The 25,857-nt window shown below is 38.8% G+C and overlaps 1 protein-coding gene across 1 annotated transcript in view; it reads right to left on the reverse strand.

Annotated features, from left to right (window-relative positions):
• Positions 1–1,236: 1,236 nt before the first annotated feature.
• CPZ (carboxypeptidase Z) overlaps positions 1,237–25,857 on the reverse strand; it is a 36,442-nt gene continuing 11,821 nt past the window's right edge. The window contains exons 2-11 of the mRNA XM_042812286.1: positions 24,516–24,539; positions 22,886–23,260; positions 21,878–22,090; positions 20,244–20,440; positions 19,108–19,269; positions 12,620–12,778; positions 9,381–9,516; positions 7,921–8,060; positions 4,683–4,782; positions 1,237–2,892 (exon numbers count right to left, since the gene is read on the reverse strand). Coding sequence (XP_042668220.1) covers positions 2,543–2,892; positions 4,683–4,782; positions 7,921–8,060; positions 9,381–9,516; positions 12,620–12,778; positions 19,108–19,269; positions 20,244–20,440; positions 21,878–22,090; positions 22,886–23,260; positions 24,516–24,539 — 1,856 coding nt within the window. The 3' untranslated portion in view covers positions 1,237–2,542. The remainder of the gene's footprint in view (positions 2,893–4,682; positions 4,783–7,920; positions 8,061–9,380; positions 9,517–12,619; positions 12,779–19,107; positions 19,270–20,243; positions 20,441–21,877; positions 22,091–22,885; positions 23,261–24,515; positions 24,540–25,857) is intronic.

The following is a 25,857-nucleotide window of genomic DNA, read 5'->3' on the forward strand; positions in this document are numbered from 1 at the left end:
TGAACACACACTGTAATTCTTGAAAGCAGTCCAACTGCTAAACATGTAGTCCTCTGGAAAAAGGCCAAGCTGAGTCTGCAAGGCCGGTTTTGACCAATGATCTCTTTTTTCCTTACTTTTTTTTTTTCTTTTTGTATCTTCAAAGCATTGATAAAGACACCCCAAATCTAATCTAAACTCAAACGAATGTTTGAGATCACCAAGAGAATGCTGGAAGTCTTTTCCATCTCCAAGGAGCTGAGAACTGAATATTTTGTTTCTTGGAAAAATGAAGAAGTTTCAGAAGACTGAGGCATACCTTTTCCCAGAACTCTCATAATTGCTTCAACGCAGTTTTACAGATCCCATCTCTACATGTTGCTGCGTGTGAATCAGAAGTCTGATCTCAAATTTTTATCTGCTGAACACCTCCTTTTATGGATGAGACAGAGAGATGTAAGGAAGTTACTCTTGTTCTATTGTACCAATTTCACCTTAGAGCTATGGTAGTCCAGAAGAGCTGCTTTTTACACTCTCTCAAACTTAGCACTTCCTAACAATTTTCCCAGAAAATTGTCTTTCCACAGTCTTGATTGCCATCTGCTATTTCAAATGGGACTCATGGAAGGAATGGATTTTCTGCACAGCCATTCTGTTTTATATTTCAGTTGGCTTGGCTGTACTGTGCTTACTTGAAAAAATTCCAAATAGTCTTATGAGAATATGGGATATACTAATAGAAAGCATCTTTCTAAGTGAGCAAGACATTACGTACATAAAGAGAACAGCTAATAGCTAGCAATTTGGCATATTTTTCTGATTTTGTTAGTCTCACCATTTTTTTCACAGTATAGTGTCTTTGTAAAAAATGACCATAGTAAACAGTGGTAATACCTATTGCAGGAAATACAGTCTGGAGGTAAATCTCTTGCTTATTTCTCTGTGAAACATTTAGGATTCAGAGTTTCTTCAGTTTAGTAAGCCTGGGAAAGGATCGCTAATTTGTGTATGCAGTACATTTGGCCTCATATAACTAGTTTTGTTAATGCTATGAGTTGGTTTTCCTTCATTTTTACATAGAGTCCAGACCTGCAAACATTTAAACACTGGACTAACAGATTCTGAACTTCTATCAGGTTACAGCAGGGAATAAGGCACTCAGCATGTACAGTGTCTGGCCGCAGACTTAAAGTCATTCATCTCCTGGGTCTTCTTAGGCAATTATAGTTTAAGATACATGCACATGGAGTACAGGACTCATGTAATATGGGATTTTTTAAATCTAAGTTGAGGAAAAGGTTTTTAGAAATCATAGGGCAATCCAGACAACTAATACAGCAGTTCCTGCAGGAAGTACATCAGCTCCAAACACCTTGATCACACAATGTGGCATTCAAATGAGAAATTACTGTAAGTGCATGAAGCTCATTATCCACTGCAAGCCAAAACGAAGTATGAGTCTAAATGTTTCATCAAAATCATGGATATTCAAAAAGCATTTCTGAGGGAGGACAGCATCTTGCAAGACCACTATTTATGTATTTAACTGTTTTGGAAAGAACTTAATGATTTATTAGATTATTCCATTAATAATCCAGTGCACTAAAGACTGTGTGATATTAACATCCTTTAGCATAATATGTCATATTCTTCAAATTACTTCATGCACTTTTCTACATAATAGGTTGTGTGTACTTCCATGAGTGAGCATATATTTCTGTGTTTTGCTTTACTTATTAAACTAGAAAACTTCAAATTATATTAACATTTATACATCATAATGATTGGATTTTCACACTTCTTGGAACAGAATCTACTTTCCAAGCATTTTTCTTGATTCTGTAGGTCTATTGATGCAAAGGAGTTCAAGGAAATAAGACTGAGTAACAATTTTTTATTACATTTGTCTTCAAAGGGTAATTTCCGAAACAGTACTTGGGAAAACATTATTTAATGATTCCTCATTAGTACTGACCTGTTTGTGAGCAGCCCATCCTACGGAATGTGCTACTTACTCAGGTACAGGTTTACTTCCATATTCCTAATGACTTTTTTTGCAGTCCAAAATCAATACTAATGTCACATGATGGACTTAAAAAATGACTGTGAGCTATATTAGAAGAGCTAATGAATGGAACTCAATATAGTAAAATAATGTAAAAAGAGAAGAGATTTCTTAAAATTGTTTTTAGTACGTGGTCATTAATATGTTAAGGCATGTACAAAAATGCATTAAAGGATCAGGAATATATTCCTGCAGGTACTTAGAACCTAATAAATAATGAATGTGATGATTAACTACATGGGCAGAAGTACAGCACATTACTAAGGAAAAGACTACATAAAACCTGTCTCTTGAATGGGTGAGCACCGTTGCTTTTAATATATAAAAACAATTGAACAGACTCACTTGTGTGCAAAGAGAAAACAAAAGAAGCAAGTGGCTTGAATTAACATTGTACTTTCAAATGACACAGATTTAAATATTGCTAAGAGCAATCAGGGTGCATGGAGCTGGGTGGAAGGGCAGCAGAACAAGGTGTGCAGAGCACGACGGCACCATTCAATGCTGTTTAAGCAGCCAGAGAGGTTTATGCAGGCCTAGAGAGCTGAAGTAGGACCACCACCAGGGCTTCTCCCTGACCTGCTGTGACCCTCCCCGAGCCTGTGCATGTTGAGCATGAGGGTCAAACAGTTCCAGTGGGTCATACTGGTCATTCATGCCTTCCATGGGCCGGTGGAGAAGTTTGTTAGGCCAAACCTCAACGGGTCTAAGGACAAAGTCGACTCGTCCAGCCCGTTTCATCTTGATGGGAAGGGTGACCCTTTTCATCACCCTGGTATAGCCCATGGCTTGGGCAGTGATTACATACGTCCCTGGAGGCAGGAGTCGCCAGTAGTCTCCATCAGCAGCTTTGGAAAGGCAAAGACACAAGAAGACAGAGTTTAGTTGGTCTTCCATCCTTTACAGATACATACTCATACTCATGTATACTCGTGAATACATACATACACATATACACAAACATTTAGGGAGCAGGTTTTTAAAGGATTTTAGATTCAAGTCAACACAGATTTTGGAAAAAAGTTCAGACTAAAACATTTGAAGGACAAAAATATACTCTGTCTTTGAAAGTCTGGCATTTGGGAACTTAGGGAGTAAAATTCACATACAAAATTTCAGTAACTGGGGAGCTTTCCTTGCTGCTTGCCTATGGGCACAAGGAATAACTCCAAAGAAATAACATGAGTTAAAAACTACGTGAAACTTAAGAAAGTGAAAGCAGAATCCAAGCTGCAATATACACATAAATATAGCATGTCAAAAGAGGTAAGAAATCCCTCTTTTTATTATATTACATTCTACTACTTTACAGATGTTGTAGTGCATAAGACCATGGAGTCGGAGCTGCAGATGGTATGAATTGCCATTAGTATAAAATGAGTGTAAATTTCCTCCAGCTGAAGGTTAGGCCCCGCAGGCAAAAAGCAGGGAGTTTTAAAATGCAATATTTACTCTCCATTTTGTATTCCCTTTATTTTAAATGATATGTTTCTTAACTCAGTTAACGCTGTATTAATGTTATTTTCCCATGGAATTTTTCAGTCCTTTTTTTGACACTGAAATTTAAAGATGTTTTAATCCTGTAACATTTTTAACCCCACCTAACACAAGTACAAATGCTCCATTTTACTTCAGTATAAACATATTTTTTATTCAACCCTTAATTCTTTAAATGTCCATTGCCAATGTAAAGCCATCACCTGGGAAGAAATTTGAAAGAGACCCTAATTCATGCCAGAATCTCCCATCAATTTAAAGAATATGCATAATCTCCACTATTGCATCCTCTCTGATGTTAAGGTGTGTGTTTTTTTTTAACTTGTGATTTTTTATTTTTTTTTCTTTTTTCCCGAAAGCTGGAAAGCATCCACTACATAATAAGTCATCGTAGCTTTCCAAATTGATTCAACTATCGTCATAAAAAAATGTTACCATTAATGTATTCTGTTTTGCACTCCTATGGCCTATCCTGTCCCATTGAAATCAATAATAAAATGAAAGTATTTATTCCATTGCTCAGAACTTTAGGACTGTGAAAATTAGCAGTTGCACACACCTCGATACGTAGTTATCAGCTGGTGACGTTGAACATAATTCAAAATTCTATGTTCTTTTGCATTTGATATAAACATTGTTCACAGATTGCTTATATTTATACTGTTTTTCACATGGAAAAAGTTTGCTTGCCTTGCAAACACAGTACTTATTCCAGCTGCTAAAGCCACTGTAGATCCTACTATACATTCTATATCTCATGCTGAGAATGTCTCTTCTATTTTCCATGAATACAAGATGGACAGAGTAGTCTTGGCCTCCCAGCAGGGATATTGCTATATTCCTCCAGACATGAACTGTGTACTTCTAGGTGGATTTCTGAATTTCTCTAATACTCATTCTTTTTGATGGCTGGCTGACAGCTTCATGTGGAAGTTTTAACTGCAAGGACTGTGTCATCCCAGAGATATGACAGACTCAACAGTCAGTTTGATGTTTGCTCTCTCTTACTTTTCTCAAACTCACAGCTGAGCCTTGACTTCTCAATAAGGTGACATTTCCATCAGATATGACAAGAGTTCACAGGTTCACTTCTCAGCGCTTTCATTCTGCCCCAGGAAAAAATCTGAAATAAAAATATTACCTGTAGTGATATCATGCTGGATGCCTCTGACTGAAATTCTAGCATTTTTAATTGGGTTGCCAAATTTATCAGACACAATTCCTTTTATTCCCCGATGAACCTGGAAAAGCAAAGCAAGGATAGATAAGAGTCATTGATCATAGCACCACATCTGAATATTCTACTCGTGTTGAGAGGAAGCAACTTTTGAGAGGTTTGATCCATTACAGAGGATCTTGGGTGCTAATAACTCTTCTGATCACATCTACACTGAGATCTCAAAAGCAGCAATATCTTCTTGGAGAAAGCTGATGAAAAGGGAAAACTGAACAAGCACTTTCCCAGGCTAGGCATGTTGCTGTGCATTGCAACGAGGATCCCTTCACTGCGCATATAAGTAGCATCTCATGATACAACTTCAGCACTTAGAAACTGTTGCTGATTGCCTACCCTAGACCCAGGACCGGAAAGAAGTGAAAAGTTAAAGCTGTAAAAAGCAATCTGATGCTCTACACACAGTGTAAAGGCATCATTGCTGCTATGAGCGGAATCAAATCAGCATAGAGCAGTGGCCCTTTACTCAAAGTGCAGCATTAAAAGATGTGAGAAGTAAATCAAAATCATGCATAATTCTTAGCTTTAAGACAATAACACACATAAACAATACACTGCCATGCTGGCAGCAGAATCAGTTAATGAAGTTTTACAAAGAAACCAGGTTTTTTTTTGTTAGTTGAAATAGGTAGTTTTCATTTTCTTCCATTTCTTCCTAAGGGATCTCAAAGTGCTTAAAGAACCAAAACTGCATAACTGTCTTGTGGTAGACATAATTTTACTATTTTAGAGTAAAAACATACAAATAAAATAATAACATGAATTCTAAGTTAAGGAGAAATCAGAAGAAGAATAAATATTTGTAATGTTATATTTATCTCTGTATTAATGTTATTAAATATGTAATCCTTTGTGCAATCCTGATATCCTATGCAATTCTTAATGCAATATTTTAAAATCATTTTCAACACGGGTTTATGAATATTAATCAATATATAACACTGAATACAGTTACAGAATTTTAATATTTTTATGTCATATGAGCGAATAAGAGTATTTCAGGAAAATTTTTAGCCACTTTGGACTCATCATCTCCATGCTGCCTACACATCACTACATGTCAGTCTGTCATGATAGCAGTGTGTACAATATCCTTCTTCTCTTCTCTACAAGCACAGCTGCTTGAGCTGATGAGAAATGTGTTTGGTGACAAAATAAAGAGCAATGTGAATTCTGTCAAACGAAGAGGTGCAAAAAAAGCTCACTTTATATAAGGATCTTTCTTTTGGAGCTTTCAAAAATGGGAATTGTTCTACTGGAAACTCTATATGAGCTTTGTAATTGAAAAGTGATTCTACTTCTGTTTTTCCTGTGAATTGCTATGATTAACTTGTGCTGCTCTTCTTTACTTATTTTTCTTCCTGACTTTAAAGAGCAAAGCATCAAAGCAGTGAAAACAATAAAGTGGAAAATAGAAACGTTTAAAAACAAGCAGTTGAACATCTGAATTTATGGTAACTTTTTCATACTAAGCTTTTAAAATAATTAGCATTGTCAAATGACAGCAGGCTTTTATTTAAGGTGAGATTCTACTGTCATTTTAATGTAGCCTTTCCATACTGAGTGGAGCAATGCACTGATGGATTTAGGAATGACTCAGTCTAAGGACTTAAAAACTGTCCCTTAAAAAAGATTATGATGAAGAACTGCAATTTACTTTTCAGCATTGAACTTGAGGATTTATCATATGGATAGTGGGTAAATCTGGTCAGAAGAGTCATCTCTGAGCCAAATTGAATTTACACTGTAGACATACTCAAAGTAGTATGACCTCATCCAACTTCAGTAATAATTTTGCAATTACAACATGAGAGGATAAAAATGACAAATATGAAATTTGTGTAATGATGTTGATTTGGTTTGCTTTATTAAATACACTGTTTTTGGGTTTGCCTCAGGTCTGTGCCATGTAGTTTTCAGCATGTTTTTTGGTACAACTTCCAATGGGGAGAAGAGATGAGTGTTTATGAAAATGAGTACTACTTCAGTGTGTTAAGCCAAGGAGATTTGTACAACACCAATCAGCCTGGTATGTATCAGAATAAGAAAAGTTAGAATTGGTTATGGCAGACTTAATCCTTATCGGGAGTAATTCAGTCATCCTTATCTGCAAAGTTGTTTTGCTTACTGTCCTGCGTTTACTCAAAAAGCTTTTCCAGCACAGACTTCTACAGTATCTCACACTATAAAAATCTTTACATCTTGAAGGCTTCAACTGCAATATATATGGATTTAACCCAGCTCCATTTGGATTCACTAAAACTCATTTTCATCAGACAGCTGTAAAATGAAATGAGTTTGGTGGTCTGTACTGTAGACTTTATTGAATGATGATACTTACCACAAGTAGCAAGAGGTTGCTTAGAAAGGCAATAAAAACACTCCTAACTATTTTAAATTACTGTGTACTCTATCAAAATAAGGCATGACAGAAATCTAATCTACTAATGGCTGAGAGAAAGAGGAGCAACTTCTGTTTCTGTGCTCACTTACTTATTGTCAATGAGGTATTTGTTTTTGCTGAGCTCAAGCTTATTATTAAAAATGACTTTCTAATGGCTTGCTTTAATGCTCACAGACATACAGTTGTCCCTTCAGAAAATGAGGCCTCAAACCTTTTAAACTGTTTTCATCTAGAAATTGAGCTTAGAAGTGTGGAAACAATGTTTCTAGCAAGTTACTAAGAACCTCCCCATTTCAACTGAGTCTGTATCTCCTGTTGCTGTACAGCGGAGTTTGGCCGTGAGCACAGAATATTACAGTGAAAAAGCTCCAAGAAGCTTTCTGGAAAACAGATCTTGGTTTATTCTTCAGGAGAAAGGCTGATTTGTATTTTTCTACATGCATTTTTTTTTTCTTGGCATTAAAGTTAGAAAGTTGATTTATAAGATTGAAAGTATTTAGATACAATTCCCTTTTTCATTGTTTTAAATTTCTCTATTTTCATCATTCCTGAAAGACAAGGCAAATATTATCTGAATGCTCTGTCAGACAAGTGGAGGCCCTGGGCTGCAGGTGGAATGTGATGACTGATTTAGTGCTGTCTCAATGATAACTAACCAGGAAAACAGTAATGGGAGAAATATTGACAAAGAAAATAAGAAGAAAACCATAAGCATTAAGGTCTGAAAATGTAGAGTCATACCATCTCCATGTAGTTCAGAAGGGCATCTCTGTTTTCATGCCAGATTGTAAACAGTTCTTCTTCCAATGGAAATTTTTCACATCCTACCTCCACAGTAACTTCAAAGCAATTTGTATGAAGATAATTAAAATCTGCCATACCTGCAGGTTCAGAAGAAAAAGAAGAGATAAAGAAGAACCCATTTAACTCCAAACTAGAACTTTGCTGTTGCAGTTGGATGAAGGCAATGGCCAATACTTATAAATTATCCAACAAATTCAGAATGTTAGAACTTGTTTCAGCTGCAAATTAACTAATGACTGTAACACTGCTTTCCAGTGAAAAAACATCATTTCAAGTATTGTACACCTGGCCAAGAAGCAGCAATAGAAAGATAAGAAACGGAAACGGCCGGAAACTGCAGCACAGGAAGTTCCACAAAATGTGTGTGAGAACTTCTTTACAGTGAGGTGACGGAGCACTGGAACAGGCTGCCCAGGGAGGTGGTGGAGTCTCCTTCTCTGCAGATGTTCAAGACCTGCCTGGATGCCGACCTGTGCGACCTGCTGTAGGGAACCTGCTTTGGCAGGGGGGTTGGACTCGATGATCTCTGGAGGTCCCTTCCAATCCCTACAATTCTGTGATTCTGTGATTCTGTGAAGAATTGGCTAATCACATTAATTGGATAACTAGCCATATTAGATATAATTGCCAAAGCTCATCAGGATATACATGACCATTTGCTATTAGAATGTTTGGAAATGTTCCTGCACAAATGGCACTGGATATAATTTTCAGAAGAATGGAAGTCTAAGATATTTAAACTTGATTCTCACTCATGCCTCACATCTTTCTGAGTGCCCAGTTTCAACACAATAGTTTTAAGAACTGTCCAAGTTCAATTTTAAGACATAATTGAAGTGCCTCTGAAAATGTTATGAATACTAGTAACTCATCCATTAGATACTGAAAAAAACTGAATAATACTATTGAGGAAATAAAATTACCGACTTAAGCACAAATTAATGGGAAGTTTGTTTCTGCTGTTGTTTTTCATTTAAAAAAAAAAAGTTTTTTTAAACAAATTGAAAAAGCAATACATTCAGAAAGAATACAAATACAAAAAGTGAAATCAAACCTATGGTACTAAGGTATGACAGCACAGCATTAAGCATTTATTTCTACTTTTCAGATTTTAAAAATCTGAAATACAATATACAATATATATGTTATATACAATAACAAACGTGACTTGTATAGCTTGTCAATTTTTCTGGGTTTTATCAGGCTTAATTATGTCCCTTGGCAGCTGGAAATAAGTGCTATACATATCACTATTTTAATCCCTTACAGATAACTTTTTGCAAGGATCAGACTAAAATAAACTGAAATGAATAAAATTACTTCTGTCAAACCCTTGTATCTCATAAAGGTCGCATAGAGGTTTTACCTCACTTGAAATGATGGTAAAGTGGTTTTACCTCCAGTGAAGCTGTACCACTCAGCACCATTTATAATACCTCCACGTTTTACAAAATTTCCACCACAGCGATGTTCCGATCGGTCTGAGATGACTGGATGTGCATCAGCATAGGCTTTTGCCAGCATTTTAAACATCTGGAAAAAATGGTGTGAAATAAACAGTAAACATGTTAACCTTCAGTCATGGCTATTGCTGCTAGAAACTCTTGTTGTTGTTGAGCCCAGACAGTGAGCAACTCTGAGTCCTTGAGGCTGATGGAGAGGAAGAACCTCTGTGCAAGTATGTTCTGTCAGAAAGCTTTCACTTGCTTTCTTCTCTAAGGTGCGTCTCTGCAATCCAATTTATTTAGACAATACTAAATACCAGTTGATTTTATAACACTTGGCTTTAACCTGTCTTCAGCAGACATAGAAGTTTGTTTGGTCGGTCTAAATCCCAGGTTTAATAGCTGAAATCAGATCTCTCCATTATGTTCTAACTGTTGCTATTTTTACTCCTTCAGAAACACCTACACCAGCCTCAGCCCAACCAGATCTTTGCATCAGCTGCTGGTGATTAAAATAGACAGTGTCAATTTGGTTTGCACTTATCCTTCTCACAGGACAACCTGCCAGTTTGATCTCAATGACAGTTGCTTCTCCATGGGGCAGAAAGCATTCCTAAAAATGGAAAGATAGGATGTAGAGATGGAGTATGTCACCACCGATCTCTTAAGAGTGTTAATAGTGATGAGGAACAGCTGAGTCACCATCCAGAAAGGAAAAGTGATGAGTACATGAAGTGAAGACAGAAGAAGCAGTGATCTGGGGGAGCCATTTCTTTGAGTCAGTTTTCTGTCACTTTTTCTTCAATGTGTATTCCAAATTTTAACACTTATACTCCCATCTGTTTATTTGATTCAAATCTCATCTATAAAAATTACAATTCCAGATTTCAGCCCTGAAATGACAGCAATTGTAAGAAGCCACCAGATCAGATCAGCATTACAGGTTGCACTGCACAGTTCTTAAGACAACGTGCAAGGAATTGGGTGTCTAAAATCTTAGGTCACTTCCAACCCAAACCATTCTAGGATTCTGTGATTCCATGTAAAGAAAATTTGCCAAAATCTTTCTGATGGCCAGAATAGCTGTGACTGGCCACAGACCTCAAAATAATTCCATGTTTATACAGAAGAGTGCATTATATAAAAGAGCATAAAGGGAGATAATGAAGAGGAATTTTGGAAGCATGATGTTCAGTTGCTAGAACAGGGTACATGCTGTTACATGCCAATACTGATCCCACTGATTGACACAGGTTGGGTTTTTTGAGTGGGAGAAAGGGAGAGTTTCCATTCTGCAAAGGGAGTGAACTTGACTCCATTTTAGTGCGTGTGTTACTGGTCACAGGGATCAGTGCCACTTCTGTATCACAAAGCAACAACAGTCTGCTGGAAACAGCAGGCAAAAAAAAAAAGGAAGGTTCTGGATTAGGTTAGCCCAAACAGATGCAAGAAAGTGACATAAGGGCATGGGTCAGTTTTGAGACTCAGCAGCTAGAAGCCTAGCCAGTAATGCAGGTTAAAGAGGCTTGAAATCTGCCACTGCCAGGAGGATCTCCATACTGCCACACATATACCATGAGAGACATACAGAAATGGCAGCATCCAGGAGCTTTTGGAGATCTAGTTTGAATGTGCTTTGCAGAATTCGACTTTTGAAATTCTGAACATTATCTGTACTGCAGCATTTCACCCAGGGCTGCAGCCAAGGGTGCAAATTTGCCTCTCTTCCCCTTGCATGGTGCATTTGGTAGATCACTGTTGAGAACAGTGGATACAGCTAACATATAGCAGCTAAAACATGCTGCAATACTTCAGGTTGCCAGTTGCCCAGAAGCAGCAGCAGCAGATTACATTAGTTAAATGCAGGTCACTTCACTAGTACACATTTTATAACTTCCTGAGCAAAAGCCAAGTGATGCTGGTAGCGTTATTAAGGTTCCTAAGCTGACTATTGAAAAGTTGGTTTAAATGGAGGACATCCCTAACCCACCCCTATATGTTCTAAACTTCCAACCTTCTAACTAGTTTCCCAGGCTTTGCTGATACTGACTATGAAGCCATCTCAGCATGAGGTTCTGTGTCTTACAAACCAGGAATCTATGTCTCGCAAACCAAGGATACAATTAGGGCTCACTCCATCCCAGAGGATGGAGCCTTTTGTGTTGTTATGTTATGAATCATTTCATTCAAAACATCCATGCTGTCTCTGAATGGAGATGATGGAGGGACAGTTGTCCTTCATTCCCACATCTGAACTGCTGGATGAGGCGTGAGTGGCCACAATCTTGCAACATCTCTGTGCTAACTGGGACTCCTTTAGCTAAATCATTGTTATGCACACACAGCCAGTACACTTCATGCTGCTCAGAAGAAATGAATTGATATGGAAAGTGTTAAGTAGTGATAAATATTTAATAGTTGCTGATGAGAACTGTCACTTTAGAAGAGATTCATCCCAGAGATGTGCTCAAAGATAAGGGATACCTCCAGTCAAACACCAACTTCCAATGATTTTCAATTGCTGTAAGCTGGGTAAGGAACCACATTTACTTAAGAGGCCAGGGACACTTTCAGCATACACTAGAAGGATAAAGAGCTGGCTCTTCTCCTAGTGGGCTTGTCAGCAATGAATACTAGATTGAGGAAATCAAAGGGAAATAGGAAAGACAGCAAAAAATTTTACAGAAGATTTACAGTGATTCCCAGCTGAGGAACCTGAGAGGGGAAAACCATTCCTATTCTTCTGGAATAAATGTTACAAGGCTGCCACCATATGGTAGGCAGCCTTTTTGTTACGACAGATTTCAATGAGAAATAACACTTCTGATGAGGATTGGTTCTATCATTCTAGGAAAACAGTGGTAAAAATAGCAGAGCTTTCACCCATTATATAGTGATATCCTTATTTTTCTTAACCTGGGTCTCCTGAAAGCATGTTTGGCCTCACAAAACATGAGTAAATTTGTACATATCAATCTGATAGCTATCTTTTAGAGCACATTCATTAATTGTATGAATTACTATGAATGCATCAACTTTTTTTTTTTTTTTTTTTTTTTTAATACCTCCTATTTATTTCCATGGAAACTACAACAGATACAAAGAGCTAAATAGCACTACTTGATAGAGAAAATTCAAGTTCTGAATATGGAAACCATATCAATATACCTACTGTACAAAAATAATCTTACCTTCTCATCAGGTGTAGGGGAGAACTCTTTTTCTTCCATAGGATGCCTTGAATAGTCATAAGGATAAGTCACAACCAGTTCACCCCCATGGAGGCTGGCAGAGAGAACAAACGGGATGGACCTCATCCACTTCATGACTGCTTTAGTCTCAGGTGCCACCTGAAAACCAGGAGGAAAAATAGCCATGACTGATTGTTCAGCTCTGAAGAGATTTGGTTTTTAGCAGGATAAAGTCCAGTGAAGAAGAGTGTGTCAAGAAGGAGAATGATGAAGCTCTTCAGCTCTTCCATTCCAATGATTAATGGGGGAAAAGTGTCAGTTTGCTCCAGGGAACAGATCGTAGAACCGTAGGATTTCTGAGCTGGAAAGAACCCTTAATGATCATCTAGCCCTACTCCCCTGCAATGAACAGAGTCACCTACAACTAGACAATGTTGCACAGAGCCCTGTCCAGCCTGACCTTGAATATCTTCAAGGCAGAGCATCCATAACCTCTATGGGCAACCTGTTCCAGTGCCTCGCTGCCCTTACTATAAAAAATTGATTAGATTACACGCACTGTTTTTATATCCCTATAAATCAGAAGCAAACACTGTGGAAAAACTAATGAAAAAAACCCAAACCACCACCAACAACAACAAAAACCCAAACAACAACCAAAAACAAAAAAACAGGAACTTTGACAAAGAATACTTTTTCACTGCAGTGACATTTTCAGCAGTTCAAAGTGATGATGGCATTATTTGTCGCGGTGCTTTACTATTATTTGCAAACCAGATGTCTTTTCTAATTACACTTCCGAAACAGCAGGACTGACTTTGGATGGAATACAAGGACCAATTTGTAATGCTCAGCATTGTTGCAAATAACATCTCATATATATATATATATATATATATTATATATATATATATATATATTAGCTCTGCAAATAAAAGGAAACGAAAAGATATAATACACAGCAACAACTGCATTTCACTTTCAGGGAACTATTGCAAATAGGTCACAAAATTCGTCTTTCTGGCAGTGCATGTGAGGTGATAGCTGCCGGGGAGTGGGGATCTGACATCGCAGAAGCGGGGTTCCGTCCTGCTCCGTTCTGCGGAGCGATTTCACGGACCCAGCTTCGGCGTTGGTGAATTCTTCGGGCTAACAGTGTCACCTGGTGGCTGGTCCTTGCAAGCCCAGACACCAGTCGGTGCTCTTGGAGGTGAGGCTGTTTTGTTTGCAACTTGCGAGGATATCAGGGAAAAAGAACGTCGTCGATCCATACTCTGCTTTGCACAAGTGCAGATATGCAAGTTTAAGTATATTAAAAAAAAAAAAGTGCAAGGTTTGTTATGCTAGATTTACTTCAGTGTTTCTGCAGGGCTGCCAACACTGCACGTCACCTTTTGCATTGATTCCATCCACTCTGGGGAAATCTTCCAATCAGGGTCCTGGAGGGGCTAATATCCAGTGCTTGTGAGGCTAAGTGCCTGTAATAATTGTGCTATATAGCTCAAAACACAGTAGGTACAGAACTTAAATAAATAACACCCTAAAGACAGAAACATTAGGTTCACTGCAACAGTAATTCCTGTTTTCTTCACATCAGTCCCTGCGCAGATGTAACTTTTGGATGAGGCACATCTAAATGGATATTCTGGTATATCGACCAGGCACACTAGGAAATCACACTTTTCTGCATCTATTCTCTTCATACATCCACTCACAGCTTTACATTTATCTGCATACGATTTGGGTGCATTAGCTGCACTGTTTGAAAAGTCTGTACCTTGTATTTGGGAAGCAGTAGGAACATGAGGGCCATGACACTGCTGCAAGGTAAATCACTGATGGGCAGATGGTTGGATTTGATGATCTTAGTGGTCTTTTCCAATCTTTATGATTCTATAATTCTACAATTTTATGATTAAGAAATGTGTGAGTTGCAGCTAACATATGGACACAGCTAGGTTGCGCCACCTGTCCACTACCAGCAGCACTCTGCACACTGGAAACCTAAATCAGGCTTTTTGTTTAATTGTGAAGACTAGTTCCCAGAAAGGGCATGGCCTAAAAAAAACGTTCTGAAAGTCAGATAGAGAGCACTCCAGAAGGAAAGGGTACTCCCTGTCCCACGTGCAGCTGCCCAGCCAGCAAGGACATGCCCGATGCCAGAATCAGCCATACTTTCAAACAGTGCTCTTAGGTATTGATAAGATTTTAGCTGCTTCTGTCACTCCGTGGGCAAGGGTAAAATTAGAATTTTGACTCAGAGAGCTCTGATATTCTGCTCTCTTCTGCTTAGCTGACTTATTCACTAGATACCTGCATAAGCTGCAAGGCACTGCTGAGTCACATAGCCAATGTCTTGTTGAACCAAACGTTGCGGAAAAAACAGTAATTTCACTGTCATTGTTTTTATCCTAGTAGCATTTCAGCAACTTTGTGATCCATGATTAAGGCTTTGAAATGTGTCCATCCCTTTTTATCTTGGTTCAGATCCTTTGGATGATATCAGATTTTGTCTCACTCTGGCCTTTGAATGTTCATAGACTTTTACTATAATGTGGATTCTGTGTTTGTTTTTCATTTTTTTCACCAAGACTCTTGTTTCTCAGTCAGAGGAAATCAATCTTAAGGTATCCATCTCACAAGAACAATTTGGGATATAATTAGAAAACAGCTAAATTATTTGGGCATAATTACAGTGAATGGGCATTACCTTTTAAAATGGGAATCTCATTTTTATCAATTATACTGCAATTAGTTACTGTCTCCATAGCTTTCAGAGGCTTTTTTTCCCCCTCTTTTAGAAACAACAAGGTTCATTTTTCAAAATGCTATGCCAGCCTCCACTGGCACAGACCTCCAAATTCTGTTAGAGTCAAGCCAATTTAACTGGATTCACTTCAAATGAAGCCCAAAGTCTCTCAGACCAAGCATTCAGACCCCTTAGTTCAATAATTTAAAATGCCAGGGAACAAAAACCACTGTACAGTAAGGTCTGGAGGGAAGTCAGAGCTCTCCTGAGATTATGAGATTGGCTGGGACCACTTACAATGTCCTGCAATACCCACATAATTACTTTAATAAGGCAGGTAATAAACACTATTAAGTAAATGAAAGCTGAGACACTGGTGTTGAAATGCATGATCTAACGCTTTTGCATAGACAAAGCTGACTTCTGTAGGAGCCATGGGTTTGTTTGCGTGACAGAATTGAAACTCCTTATGGGAAAGGTGCTTTGGCTGCCCTCTAACTGCCACCAGTGGAGGAGAGGAACCCAAGCTGGTGAGACTGCTTACACTTATGTTTCTGAACCATGCATAACTACAGTTATTAAGGAGATTTTGTGGTGCCGTTCAGACCACAGACAAATTAGTTCTCTCCTTTGTTCTGCAAAGCACAAGGTTTTGGAGATGCTTTGGGCATTGTTTAGGTCAGGAACCATTTTGGGATCAAGGAAGCACCTAGAGGTCCCCTGAGTCCTTTGGTAGTATGAAGAATGAATCACTGAATCATCACCTTGTTTCTAATTCATTTTCCTAAGCAAGGACTAGCCTTTAGGAGAAGGGCCATGTTTATACCCCAGGGCTTGTTCCCACTAAGGTAGTCATTAACAGAGGGTGGTTTGGTGCCAAGGTTTCCCAGTTCCTTGTTTGTAGCGCAGACACATGGGAGTGACCAGGGACAGAACTGGCCACAGCAGTAGAGGTATCTGTGGGAGAAATGTTAGCCTGTCTTCAACTAGCCCTCTATAAACTGCTCTGATGATACACAACATCTAAGAAAGCTGAACAGGTGGTTGTAAAAATAACTGCAGGAGGCTGCCTACACTAACTATCCCAAAGAGTAGCAGAGTGATCAGGACAGACATAGAACTCAAAGGTGGAATCAGGGAGGTCAGAGAATAAAGATCCAGACAGTTACGAGGACTCTAGGCTGCATATGGGATAAGCTGACGGTGGACTATCACAAAGAGGGATGAAGGTCATCTTTTACTTTCCTTAGGTGTGCTACAGCCTTCAGCCCTGCACCTCTGGATGCAGTGAGACAGAGTGGCACATAACTGGAGGCAGATCTCCATTCCTTCCCCAGAGTCTGCTTCCCACTACATCCAATCTGAAAGGACAAAACCAGCCTTCTTGGATACCTCAAAGGAAAAGTAAAAGCATTTTCAATTAATTTTTCAAATGTGTCAGATGATTCTGTATCCTGCCTGCTCAGGGGACTTGTATAGCCCATGAAAGAGCTCCTAAGGCAGGGAACAAATCATTGGAAGCATCTCCCTTCAGGGAAGCACACATATAGATATGGATCAAAAAGAAGTGCATTTGCATGGAGTAGCCAACTTAGACAAGATTGAGAACAGGGCAATGTTTGCTCTCAAACCAGGAACCCAGCAAGAAGTTCTCACCAAGAGTCAGCTTCGGCAAGTGGGCTTAAAGTAGCATAGCTACTTCCAATAAGCTAGACATATATATTTATAATGACTGTTGTGATATAACATTGTTATTACTCAGCATGTTCTGGGTAATTAGTACTTTGTGCTGTAAATGCAGGCAGGTTCCCAACTAAATGATTAATTGCCATTTGGGAATAGGATAACAGATACATAGAAGTGAGCTGTGCTCAGAGATTTATTGCAAAACACAGGCATTCCTAGTCAAAATTCTGGCTTTAAAGGGAGGAAAAGAAATTCCTTAAAAGAGAACACGGATGGCTCTGAGCCTAATACCTGTATGACAAAGTAAATCCTTCACGAGACAAGGTAAACCATGAAAAAACTACAAAGCGCAAGTGGAATGACCTGAAATAATTCCCTCTGTAGACATCTATCCTAAAATACATTTTGTCAGCTGTTTTCATTTAACCTCTGGTTCTGCTTCACATGCTCTCAACTCTTCTTTCTCATCTGAGGCTCTGTAAATTACTTGCATTTACTGTTCAGTGTTATCAGTCATTGTTCAGGAAAAAGTTGGAAATTATTATGCCCATGACCTCTTATTCTTTCAGAAATCTAGTGACATGAGCTGGGATCTGTACAACAACATGCATAAAGTAGAATAAACTTCTTGATATGACTTACGTTGAAAATCAGTGATCTGATAGAAAGTGCACCATTAAGTTCCTCATAGCTTTGCATCATCACATCTATATTAGGCTGAGGAAGTGAGGTGCTTTCATCCACGTGTCAGTACTGTGAAATGGGTTACCAAAACACTGGGGGAGCATTAGAGATTTCTTTGGGATATAGTACAGCCCTTTTATGAGAACATCTATAGAAAAGTAGAAATTCACAGGGTGCTGTCTCAGATCATTTGCTAACACTGAAAAAGGCTGCTGAAACAATCCTGTTCCCCATGGGAACTCTGGGTATCACTTAGTGAAGATAAGTGCAAGTTCTTGCAGTGGAATTTCCGTTCTGCTCTCTGAGTCTAGAGGTGGCAGCAACTCTCCATTCCAACACCACTGCCGCCCGACTGGATTTTCCCATTGCTCCAGCTGCTTGTAGTCATTTATAACCACTGTTTTTGAGGAAAGCATATGCCACATGACTTCACACTAAGCCTTTTTGTGGTTTCCAAGTCAGAAACCACAGCTGCATCAAACCTGTGCAGAGCTTAATGCAATGAGATCCGAGTCTGACAATCACAGAATTGTTGGTTTTGGCAGGGACCTCTGGAGACCACATAAACCTGGACAGAATACTCCAGATGGGGCCTCTCCAGGGCACAGTAGAAGAGGAGGATCACATTCCCCTACCTGCCGGCCACATTTTTTTAATGCAACCCACAATATAAAAATGCATAAAAAAGCTTTTCAACATAGAATCACAGAATCATAGAATGGCCTGGGTTGAAAAGGGCCAAAATGATCATCTAGTTTCAACCCCCTGCTATGTGCAGGGTCACCAACCATGATACCAGGCTGCCCACAGCCACATCCAACCTGGCCTTGAATGCCTCTGGGGATGGGGCATCCACAACCTCCTTGGGCAAACTGTTCCAGTGTGTCACCACCCTCTGTGTGAAAAACTTCCTCCTGATATCTAACATAAACCTCTCCTGTCTCAGTTTAAAACCATTCCCCCTTGTGTTTCTTTGACCTTACTGCTCCAGTCAACCACAATTCAGTTTGATAATCTCTTTCTAATGAAATTAGAGTGCTTGAACAACGTTAAGGGAGGCAATAATAAAGAAAAAACAGAAAAACAAAAACATGCTACCTCAGTTTAAAAAACTAACAGTGAATTGATACCTGTTATGATTCTTAGTTTATAATAGCATCATACAAATTATCAACAAATTTTCCCAGTGACACCTGCCTCTTTGGCCAGACCTACACCAGGATTTTTCATGGCAATTCTGAACATGTTAAGTTTAGTCCGACATATAAAATCTTATTACTAGAGAATAACCTAAGGCCAAGCAATCTCAGGTTCTTAATTTCTGAGCTGCTCTGTAGTATATGAAATTTATAAAATCTGTAATTCATACCTTACCCCACCAGTAGGATTGGGGAATGGGGATATGGTCCAGGCGGGCCCCACGAATCCCAGCTCTTCTATAAGCTTCTGAAGTCAGATCAGGGAAATTTCTGTTCAGGTCCAAGTTCTGAGCTGTCTGCCGGCCAATCACCCATCCATTGTAACCAGCACCCTAAGATGTAGCACGGAAGCTCAGTTCAGTATAACTTAGTGGGAAAAGGAGGTGTTTAAAATTTCATTTTATAATTAGCAATGTTATGTTTTAAAATACATCAGAGATAAGCTAAAAATGTATATGCAGTCAGAAAAAGCCATAGTTATTAATCATTCCTCATCCCCGAGATTGCCCTTACTAGCATATGAAAGCTATTTCACTCACCAGTGATGTGACTCATGAGAGGAACACAGCAGTTTCTTACTCAACACAGAACAACATGCAGAGTGGGTTAGAAGAGAAGAAAAGAAAAACAAAATTACAGCTCTTGCTCAAAGAAAAGTTCAGGCAGAACGCAATACCCCCAGTATCATTCTAATGGATAAAGCTCACCACTTGAGCAACTCAAAAAAAGGAAAGTCCTGTTTTCATGTTTCATGCCGATTATGCTATTGATAGAAGTGAGGTAAAAAGAAGAATGCTAGGTGACATCTGTCAGAAGTGTTGCTTTCATACATCTCCTTCAGACATCAGCTGATCTCTGAAAGCTGGCATCCTCATGAAAGCTTGAAAGTACAGACCGTATTACCATTTTATTACATCTGTTAGTCTACAAGAGGAATAACGTCTATTCCACAGTATTAAATTATGTTTCCTTACTTACAAATTAGTTTAAAAGTCATTAAAGTGAGTCAGTGGGCATCCTGTTCTAGAACTGATAACAGAGATTGTGAAATGTGTGAAAAAGTAGCACAGTCATTCCCACATCAATGCATGCAGGGAGGAAAAATGGCAAACATGGCTCTGGTTGCTTTGAAGGTCTGTTCACATTGTCTTCAGAAAGCAACCTACCCCCATAGCAGCCTGGAAGCCCAGCTGCTGGTTATTAGCACTCTGTTCCATACTTGCTGCTTCACTTAAAGTTTGTATTTTCCTAGGGGGAATTTTAGAAGCAGGAAGCACTGAACATTTATTTATAAAAAGTCTCTTACTTCTTCCGCAGCCAGTTCATACCCATCTGGGTTGAGTGAAGGCAGGAGATGAATTCTGGTGTTATTGATCAAAGTTTGGATGCGAGGGTTCCCGAGAAGATACTCTGAACACAGATACTGAGCAAGGTATATCAGCAGTTCTTTTCCCACAACTTCATTTCCATGCATATTGCCAATGTACTTAAATTCTGGCTTGACTGTGGAACATGAAGCAATGAGATGCTTTAATTTGATTATACCTGGATGGCTTCCAAAAGAAGAGTAACACAGACAGCTTATAGATGAAAGTTTTACTTGCAGTAATTTAATACATACATTGCTGTAAACAGTACACCAACTCCAGATGAATTTCTCTCCCCTACAAGTCAGTTCAGCAATGATTTAAATCACTTTCTGGATGGGTGAAACAAAATCCATACTTTCGGGATCATGTACAATAAGGGGCACTCATTGCTCTAAGCTTTTTTTTTTTTTTTTTTTGACTCATTAGTTGTGATGCTGCAAATGTCAAGCTGTAGAAAAGAGACAAAACACACCCCTGGCACTCTCACTTAGCTTGGGCAGCTACGATGCTTTGTATTGTCACACATCTTAGAAATGACCTGCAGATGTGTAATATATTACCCACATATTTGGAACATAAATTAGGTAATGCATAAAAAATGCCTTTTAGGCTAAACAGACTTGGAATAGAACTATTAGTAACACTAAACCTCACAGTTCTCTGCAGCTATTCTCTCAGTTTCCATCCTTCATTAGAGATTAATGGAAAGTAGAGAATAGATGCACCCTTTTCTGTCTAGCCCTTTATTTTCATCTTTGATCCTGTCCATCGCCTAGCACTGGACCTGGAAGGAGGGCTGGCACAGAGCTATTGTGCCAGCTTACTAAGGCTACCAAAATCACGTCCTGAGAATCATGGAGCAATAGATTTAGAAGGAAATGCTAGGTGATGTGTTAAACTACCATCTTTTATCATACTATATCACACTTTTTATTTTAAAGCCTGATTCATAGGCTTTGTTTTATCCTGGCAAGCAGAATATTGCCTAAAAAAAGACACCTGCAACTTCTATCCTTTTTACACAAGAGAAGAAGGACAATTGGCCAACAGATAGGAGTTTAGAACTTTGCTGTATTAATGATTTCTTCTGGGATTTTGCTGAAGTTCAAAGGCATCTCAGAATATCCCCACACTGTGCAAGGAAGTGTGGCTGAGAGCAAACAAAATGAACGCTAGGCTCAGCTGCCCTCTCTGCCTCCCCAGGGACGTAGCATACAGAAAACACAGAAGCTTTACCTCAGGTAATAAGCTCATAAATGTATTTGGATGTAGCTCTGTGCTGAGCCTACATGGATGCTGGAGAACTCTCCAAAAACTTTGCAAACTGGGCATAAATAAATAATAGTCATACCACTGTGCTTGTATATATGGCCATATATTTAGGAACAAGGAATTTAGGAAAATGCAACTGGGCAATAATTACTGCAGCAAATCATCTGCCATCACAGTAATCCGAGAATACAATGTTTTTCAATAAGCACTCCTTACATTTTAAGTAGTATCCTTTTAAAGAGGATGGATAGTATGTTGGATTTCCCTTAAGCAACCCATCAACACTGATAAAACTCACGTAGTTCATGGTGACCAGGCTTGGTTGAAAACTCAATCACAAAAAGGTCTTTTCCTTCAAAACTGCGACCTATGCTGTAAGTTGTTGCAATGTGGGAGCATCTAGAAGCAGTCTTCTTCAACGTGCTCACCATTTGGGAATATGAATGATGTTTGAACTGAATAAAAGTAGCTGGCAAGTCTGAAGGCAAATCTTCTTCAACAACTACTTCTCCTGCAAAGAAAAATTGTAAGACAGTGTTTAAAAGTTGTCATTCTCAGAGGATTACATAAATTCCTGTGCTTTTCCACAAAATATATTTTTCAATAATAGAATTATAGAAAATGAATCTGCAGTCAAAGCCTTAATTCTATGTACTACATCCTACACTGTTTATTTTGGCATATATTTCTTGAAAGAAAAAATAGTAATGCGTATGCACACCGACACATACACTGTGCAAAATCCAGTTGCAATTTAGTCTTTGGCATGCTTAACGCTCTTCAGTCATAAATATACAGATTTTTCCCTTTGAATCCGATGGATCAAATTTATTTTCAATGAAATTCAGCTATTCTGAACTATCTAGATCTTCTTCATCCAAACAAAGATCTGCTACTATTACTAATGAGATAACTTCACTGAGCTTGTCATGTCACCATGAATTTGTGTACCTCAAACCTTCAGTTTTTAAAAAATAAAATATTTTTAGGAAATGTTTCAAATACATAGACAGCTACCCAAAATGCTGAAACAGAGGACAAGATTTATCTAAATACATATCAAGTCCAAGTACATAGTACTGAGCTGCTTATCTTGATCTTTGTATGCAAGGGAGAGGAATGGGTACTTCTTGAGCCCAGTTTAATAAAGTGATTAAAACAGGTAGAACAAAATGAAACACACCTTGCAAATGTTTATAAATACGACAAGCTCAGAAGTGTTGTGCTGTAGGCATGTCAAGCTGGCTGAGATGAGAACTTTCCAATCAAGTTGAGTAAGATGTGTCAACAGAGCCTCTTTCCTTACCTCTCAGCTTTGCCAGTGGGTCAAAACATCCTTCTTCTTCCCCAGCAAAAAAACGATCACAGTCTAAGAAGTAGGGCCAGGCCATGTCTATTGCATCAAAAGCAGAGAGGCAATTTTTTTTCAGGTTTTCACAGACATGCCTGCAAGGCTTTATAACTTTGTCCTTTTCACACTGTGGAGCCAGCACTGAGCACCCCAGGAGCCTCAGATCTGGATTGCATTCTCCTTGCAGCAAGTTGTGCAGCACGCTTATGAGAATATACTCAGAGCTGTACTCAATCACTTCTCGAGACTTCTGATCCAGCAAATTAGGATACATTGTTTGAGTATAGGTAACATCTGTACAAGAACTTAAGGAGATGTCCACACATTTTGCTATGAAAAAAGAAAGGGGAACATATGAAAAATGGCTTCTATCATCTGTTCTCTGAAGAGTTCAAGGACAGTATAACAACACATTTAATGAACATTTTTCTGTTCTTATTCACAGGTAGGCCTGAGGTAGTTTGCAATACTCTCATATAAATTAGTACCTAAAAGAGAAAAAAAATGATGAGAAGTATACTTAGTCCAGAGATTGACAGTGAACGGTCTGATGCAAGTAGATGTCATTCAGGATTCAAATGGCCTTTTGATTGAGAGATGCTCCAAAGGTAATCCCTCTAGTTTATTATGTTGGTCCACAGCACAACATCAGAAGCAGATGCTGGTAGTATGACAGTAGAGGTTGAACTTTCCCACCAGTTTTCCATTAAATTTTGTTGCTGTGTGACAGATGGCAGCAGAGTGGCAGAGGAGCAGTCTGACAAAATGGTGCCTGATATGGCAGTGTGTATGAAGAAGAGGTGTGCCACTGAATTTCTCCACGCAGAAAAAATGACATCCACTGACATTCACCAACACAGGAGTGCCTGGCCCATACAGGAATTCATTTAACAAATCATATTTGGAAAATACATTGGAACCAAATATAAAATTATCAAAATCTGGTTTCCAAAGGAAAGACTATCTCATGCTCTAATACGGTAAAAACACAGAATCCTGAAAAAGGTGTGCTTATGATATGCTCTCTTCCCTGTCCTTGCCTCACAGTATGGATTCACTAATAACGTGAGATTACATTGATATTTTTTTATTCGAGGGGAAGGTATTGGAAAAAATATCTTCTTTTTTTGCCTGGTCACCAAAATTTGACAGAGTTTAATCTCTCTGAAACTTCAGCCTCTCTGTGAAGTTTGATTGCAATTGCAATTCAGAAGTTATTCTGTGACTTGGCTTACAGACATGCAATTTAATACGCTTTAAGAAATCAAGATAAGAGATGTTAGAAAGTAAAAATGCTGCTAACACCTTCAGTCAACTCAGAGGTAAAAAGGAAGTAATAAAGAGATGTCTCATCATAAAATTTCTGGATATTATAGTAGTGGACCCAGGTATTAGCATTTTTATCTTGCTAATGTCTCTAAATGGTAAAAAACGTCAGAATGGCAAAGTTCTCCTCTGTATGAGACCATCTCTCCAGAAACTAGACCTACTACAGCATCCATTGTAGAAAACTTTTCAGGAAATAATGAAGAAATACTTAAGATGCTGGGATTTTCCAAGGAGAGCAAGTAAAGCCACATCCTACCTTTCTGTGCAGTTTGGCATTGACCTGCAAATAAAGAAGACAAAAATAGCATTAGGACAGCAGCACCTATCTCACCTCACAGTAGGAATTGTCCAACCTGGAAGTCCCACTGGGTTTGCTGCATCTCCATGTACACACACAAATACAAACATACGTATGATTCCCCAGTAGCTAGGCTTGGTCTACCCAGTAGCTGACCCCTGAATCTGCTGGTACATCAGTGGCTCAGCCAGTGACGCACACACTAGTCTAACTGGTAACGGGCCCATATCTGGGGTCTCACTGGTACAAAGACCCAAGCTCCCTGATCTCCTCAGTAGTTGGCTTAGACCTTCTGGGCTCTCAGTAGCCAAATCTGAGACCTTTTGGTTTCTCCAGTGTCCATTCGAGTTCTCAAATGCTCAGTTCCCAGACCTCTTGTCCTTTTGTCCCACTAATGTAGCTTGATGTTTACTGTTAACAATACACACAAACGCACACGATCCATTTCAGTTTCTGCTCCCCAGACACAGGAGTCCCTCTGCCATGTGTTTCCTACAACAGCTGCTGGAATGTGGAGCCCCATCCACCCACATCAATAAAGAAAAGAGAGAATCTCAAACAAGAAAATAATTGGAAATAGAGTTTAATAAGAAGACAGAACAGATTCAAATGAGCAGGCGTAGGACATAAGCCAACAAGAATATTGCCTAGCCAGTCTCTGGCCCAATTAAAAGAGGGAGGATTTGACAATACATACAAGCGTAGTTGTGTAAGAAACGGGGCCTAAGTTTAGTCTAAAAAAAAGTCTAGGTTTAGTCTAAAATACCACAGGAGTCTTCATGTAAATACTAACAGGCTTTATGGACCTTCATCTAACAAATCTCCTGGTCCTACATAATCCTGTACATATAAATTTCCCATGGAGAAAATAAGCTTTTGCTGGTTCTAAGAGGATATATTTCTTCCCATCTGACTTGATCCTATCTCTAGATACTGCATTTTATAATCCATTTAATAGCATCTTGAAACTAATTATTTGCCTTCCAGCTACTCTCACTGGAAAGCTTTCCCAAAAGCTCACTCCTCTAATAGCTAGAAATTGCCTTTTAATTTTCTGCCTAAAAGTAGTCATGGCCAGCTTATATCCATGTATTTTTGTGCCAACATTGTCCTTCCGCTTAAATAACTCTCTGCACTCCCTGGTGCATGCCTTCTCTGTGTGTTTAAGGAGAGCAGTCAGATCCTCTTAGCTTTCTATTTACTAGGTCAAATAAACAAGCTCTTTTAATTCTGAGTAACTCTATTTGATGACCCAGGGGAGTCTTCTTTTGTTCCTGTAGCCAACGATTTTATACTGTCC

The sequence above is a fragment of the Centrocercus urophasianus genome, unplaced genomic scaffold (genome assembly GCF_019232065.1).
Source record: "Centrocercus urophasianus isolate 14NV4802_14NV808 unplaced genomic scaffold, USGS_Curo_1.0 seq_13, whole genome shotgun sequence".
NCBI lineage: Eukaryota > Metazoa > Chordata > Aves > Galliformes > Phasianidae > Centrocercus > Centrocercus urophasianus.